Consider the following 4,926-nt stretch of genomic DNA (forward strand, 5'->3'; position numbering starts at 1 on the left):
CCGTGACATTATGAAAACACATGCAGGAACAGGCTATGTGCACCGAGAGCGAAATGTGACAGCCCAGTTTATTTGGTAATGAATCTTGATCGACCAAATTAAAAGAATTAATTGCCACAAACACACCTAGGCATACACTTCATCCAAAATACCAAAAAAAAAGTAGAATTTGTTTTTTTTGTTACATCTATCCATAGTCCACAGTAATCACACTGCTCTCTAATCCTAATTACATGGCGCAGTGTGTGAATTCCTGCTTGTGTGTGTGTGTGTGTGTGTGTGTGTGTGTGCGTGCGCACAAAGGTATTCACAGGAGAGAGGCGAGGAGAGAGATTGCAGAAATAACGAGAAAAAGATAAAGATAGATGGATTAAAGATGCTGCATCACACCCTGTAATCACTTTGTTTTTCTGTCTGATCCACGTTTAGAAAGTGTCACGGCTCTTATGTAGTCAACATAAAAGAAACATTTGATCAAATAGGATTTCTTCTAACAATACTTTGATACAATGTTTGTGAGTGTGATTTCCTCGGGACATTTTTCAGTTTTTTTTGGAATTGTGAAATCCTGACTTTTACCTTTCACTTGATCATCACTAGGTTTCATGATTATTTCTGGTTATTAACAGTGTTACACAATATGAAACAGCCCTAGCTCTATAAATAAAACTCATTTTGATTCTGTTTCCTCTTTTCCCCACACATGAAAAGACTTTTTCTTTTCTGGCCTCCTTTTTTGTGCATGTTTCATAGCTGTAAGTGGGTTAATTAATCAGTCACAAGAACACAGTATTAACATTACAGTTATGCTTTGACCTGAATTAGCCTGATTTATATATATATATATACTTATACTACAGGATGAGCATGACGTCATCAGATGTTGGGGCAAACACATAAAGTTTACATTAATTCATCCCATTTTCTTGTGTATTATAACAAATACCTCAATGAAATGACCAAAGGAAGAACTTTAAGGTGTTTGTTCCACAAGTCAACAGTAAATCTGTGTGATCTGGTATTTATTAAAAACATTTTGTTCAGTTACATCGTTTCAACATTACATCGTTTGGCAATCGATCATTGAGGAAGGCATCCTGCTAAAGTGGACCCGGTGTCAGAAACATCAGTGTCGGTTTTCTGGCTTCGCCTTTTAAAAACCGAACTTCACAGAAACACCAGTGAGACATTAGCCTGATCGCGCGCGCACGCACGCACGCACGCGCGCACGTGCAAACACACACACACACACACACACACACACACACACACACACACACACACACACCCCAGTATTGTGGAAAAATAGTGATCGCTAGGCCTAATTGAATCCAGTTTCAAATGATTCCAGACTTTTCCATACAAAAAAATAGACAATCGCTAATAGCAATCAATTAAGGTCAAGACAAACACAACAGAACAGCCTACAGCCTGCATTGAGGCTTGAACATGACTTTAGGCTATTTGTCAAAGAGTCCTGAATATCTTAACAACATAGTGTGCCGTGTGTGAACATTTGATAGCAGCATCTGAATATTTGCACTGTGAGTTGGACACTAAAGCAGAATGGGCAGAGCAGCAGGCAGTTGAGCATCTTTAACTACACATGGAGCACCGATGTTTGGGAATTCGCCAGATCGTTCCTGTATTGCTCCAGCCAGTCTCTAAGCTCGGAAATCTGGTATCCCTCTGGACCCCTGCCCCCCTGGTATACCACTCTCTCATCCCTTACGATGTAAAGTCTCTCAAAGTAGGCTCCGTAGGCGGCGTTGGACGAGTTGTCCATACTATCCACCACCACGTTGCTCCCGGGCACCTGGGCGAGCATCAGCTGAGCGGCTCTGAGTCTGTCCTCCAAGCAGCGGTGCTTGGGGATCTGATACGGCGCGTCCGAGCTCACCCAGCCGTCCGACGGATGCGCCTCCTCGATATATACAACTAAAAAGTCCGCAATGTCTAGGTACTGGCTCACGACGCGCTGAAACGCCACCAGGCGCGTCATGAATGGCGGTCAGGAGCAGCTTCCAAAGTTAAGGATGAGCGGTCTCTTCCCTTTTATGCAGTCCAGGATCCGGACCATCCGCCGCTCCTGGACCAGCATCACCTCGGTGTTGGGCGCCGCGCGCCCGAGGTGCGCTGATTTGAGAAAGTCCAATTTCTGTCCGTACCACACGGCCCTGAGGGACTCCAAGGTGAACATCTTATTAGAGTCAGAGACGCACACCGGCGGGTCGTCCGGGCTGTCCTGCCTCCCTTTCATTTTCAGCAGTACTTTTTTCCTAATACACAAGAAATCCAGGAGCCACAGCATGAGGGCGGCCAGGAGGAACCGGGGCAGCATCATCAGGCACAGGGCTGCATGCTTCGCCATTTGGACACCGCCAGGCTCGTGCATCATCTCTTCACCTACCGATAGGATGTGACTGGGCCAACGAAAGAGACAACAAGTAGCCTATTTAGTCACCTTTGCCCATTGGAGAAAACTATCTGACGCACGCAGGCACTCTTTTTATAGGTACAGCAGCATTTGAATAATAGGGGGGGAAAAAAGAAAAGTAAAAAACACGCCTCCGGTACCTGCGCCGCCCACTCACATGGTGGGGATTACCTCCCGTCCACTCTGGGATTCAAAGATCCAGAGAGAGAGAGAGAGAGAGAGAGAGAGAGAGAGAGAGAGAGAGAGTGAGTATGACACGCTGTCTTCAGTCCACATGTGATCGAGAAAAACATGGCATGGGTGTTGGAGTAGGCCTAGTTTTAATTGGCTGGTTAAAGTCGGAAAAAGAAACATTTGACTCAGCTGTGGAATCAGATCTGCCTGTAATGAGTGTAAGAGCCTCTGTGACCACTACACGGCGCTGGATTCATACAGACTCCCCAGACTGTCCAGGCTGGATGACTCATTCACTGATCTGCTAGGCCCCTGAACACCTTGGAAGGAATAGAAGGCAGTATAAACCCGCCACCATCACCAGATTCAAAAGTGAAAGATATTCAGTAGGCTACGTTCAAGTTTTGTTATGTCCATTTTGTAAGGAAATAAACTCATTTCTTGTATTGCCTATTTCCCTAGCCTTTCATTCACATGTTTATATTTTTTTTAGAAAACCTGATTTGGTATTGCATAGCCTATATTGTATTTTGGATTTGCACCTTATTGTTATTGTTATCTTTGACTTTATCTTTGCACTCCTCACACTTTGTATTGCAACTACTGCACAGCAATTTCCTTGGGAGAAATAAGCTTTAGCTCATCTTGCTCAGCACCCCTCTGAGCATTATACATACATACATATACATATTATATAAAAAAAAAATGAGCATTATACCTTCATAAAGGTGTATACAGGGTGCGATTTGCCTGGGGGGTCTATGTATCCCTGCCTCTGATCAATTGTTTTTATCCCTGGTGGGGACAAAATGTATCCCCCCCTCAAAGTGATCATCTACTTCACCAATAGCCTAGACAATCTATTAATTATATACCTAAAATAGAATTATTTTAAACCAAGAAAAGCGCTGTAATGTGAACAGTCTATAGTGCCATAGAATGATAAAATCCGAGCGGCAGTTGCTGGTTGTATTTAGCTGCTACAGAGATCCGGGACGCCGGCTACCAGCGGCAGTTGTTTAGACGCCAACAGGTGGCTGCGAGCCGGGTACTGACACCACCAGATGATGAACCTTTCAGGGGCCATGGTACTGGAGTTTAGCCAGAAGAAGTGAGCATCATGTGGCGATGACAGTTAAGTTTAGGCACCAAAACGACTAGTTAAGTTTAGGAAAAAGATCTTGGTTTGGATTAAAACACTCCCGAGAAACTAAAGGTGAAAGTATTTTGTTGTGAACTCTGCTCTCCGACTTGAAAGCGCTGGGTTTTAATGTTGACACCACGTTGTGCTATTTCATTTTGAGATTATTATCCATTGGATATTGAAGTTCATAAATACGTGTTTTGGCATGCCTGGTGGAGTGGCACTATATCCATGGTAATGAAAGGGGGATTTAATTCTTGCATGTTTTGTTTTCTTGTGCATGATCAAACCCCCCTCCCCCCCCCTCGGCTTTTTTCACGAATCACACCCTGCGTGTATAAAATTTATTGCAGCTCTACTGCGTTGGATTATATTTTATTGTGCAGGTGCCCAATCTAAGTGACACCTGCTTTGGAAGAGCCATTTGCGGGTACGCTGTAATTACTATTTCAATGTTAAATTGAATTGAAGAGTCTGACATCTCTGGCCCAATCCAATCCAATTGTAAACTCTGTGGTAAATTAATCATTTGAAATGTCTTTGTCCTCAACTCATCTTATCCTTTTTTTGGTGTATTTATCTGTTTATTTGTTTCTAGCATTGTTTCATACTAAATTCCTATTCTTTTTGTCTGTAACTTTTTATGCTGCCAGCTTTGCCAAGACTCTCTTGTAAAAAATGAAAAGGTTTTCAGCCTCAGTGGGACATTTCAGGTAAATCAAAAGTTAATTCCAAGCAAAGTGAGATCTGAATGTCAGTCACATCACCTCACCCCCAACGTATAAAAAACCCCCCAAGTCTTTTCATTACCCTGGGGTTGCCAGGCAACCAGCGGAGACTCAAGGAATTTAGTCCGACATATAACCCCCTGTAAAACCTCAATGTCTGTTTTTTTTGTATAGATCAAACAAACATAAATACAAATAAAACGTGTTCATTTGGGAGTTTTAGATTTTGTTTATCTTTGGACAGAGCCAGGCTAGCTGTTTCCCTGTATCCAGTCTTTATGCTAAGCTAAGCTAACTGGCTGCTGATTCATATTTACATAACAGACACGAGAATGTCAATATTGTGAAAACTAACTTATCCCTTATTAATTCATGTACATATAAATGAAATCCATTCAACATAAATCAACAGTCAACACACTGAGGAGAGTTGAAACAAAGCT

The 4,926-nt window shown here is 42.7% G+C and overlaps 1 protein-coding gene across 1 annotated transcript; it reads right to left on the reverse strand.

Annotated features, from left to right (window-relative positions):
* Window positions 1-972: 972 nt before the first annotated feature.
* LOC120546952 (thyroxine 5-deiodinase-like) lies at window positions 973-2,634 on the reverse strand. Its single transcript, XM_039782233.1, has one exon. It carries the CDS (start codon window positions 2,396-2,398, stop codon window positions 1,601-1,603), a length of 798 nt encoding a protein of 265 aa, XP_039638167.1. The 5' UTR covers window positions 2,399-2,634; the 3' UTR covers window positions 973-1,600.
* Between the last annotated feature and the right edge of the window lie 2,292 nt (window positions 2,635-4,926).

The sequence above is a fragment of the Perca fluviatilis genome, chromosome 18 (genome assembly GCF_010015445.1).
Source record: "Perca fluviatilis chromosome 18, GENO_Pfluv_1.0, whole genome shotgun sequence".
In the NCBI taxonomy this organism is placed as follows: domain Eukaryota; kingdom Metazoa; phylum Chordata; class Actinopteri; order Perciformes; family Percidae; genus Perca; species Perca fluviatilis.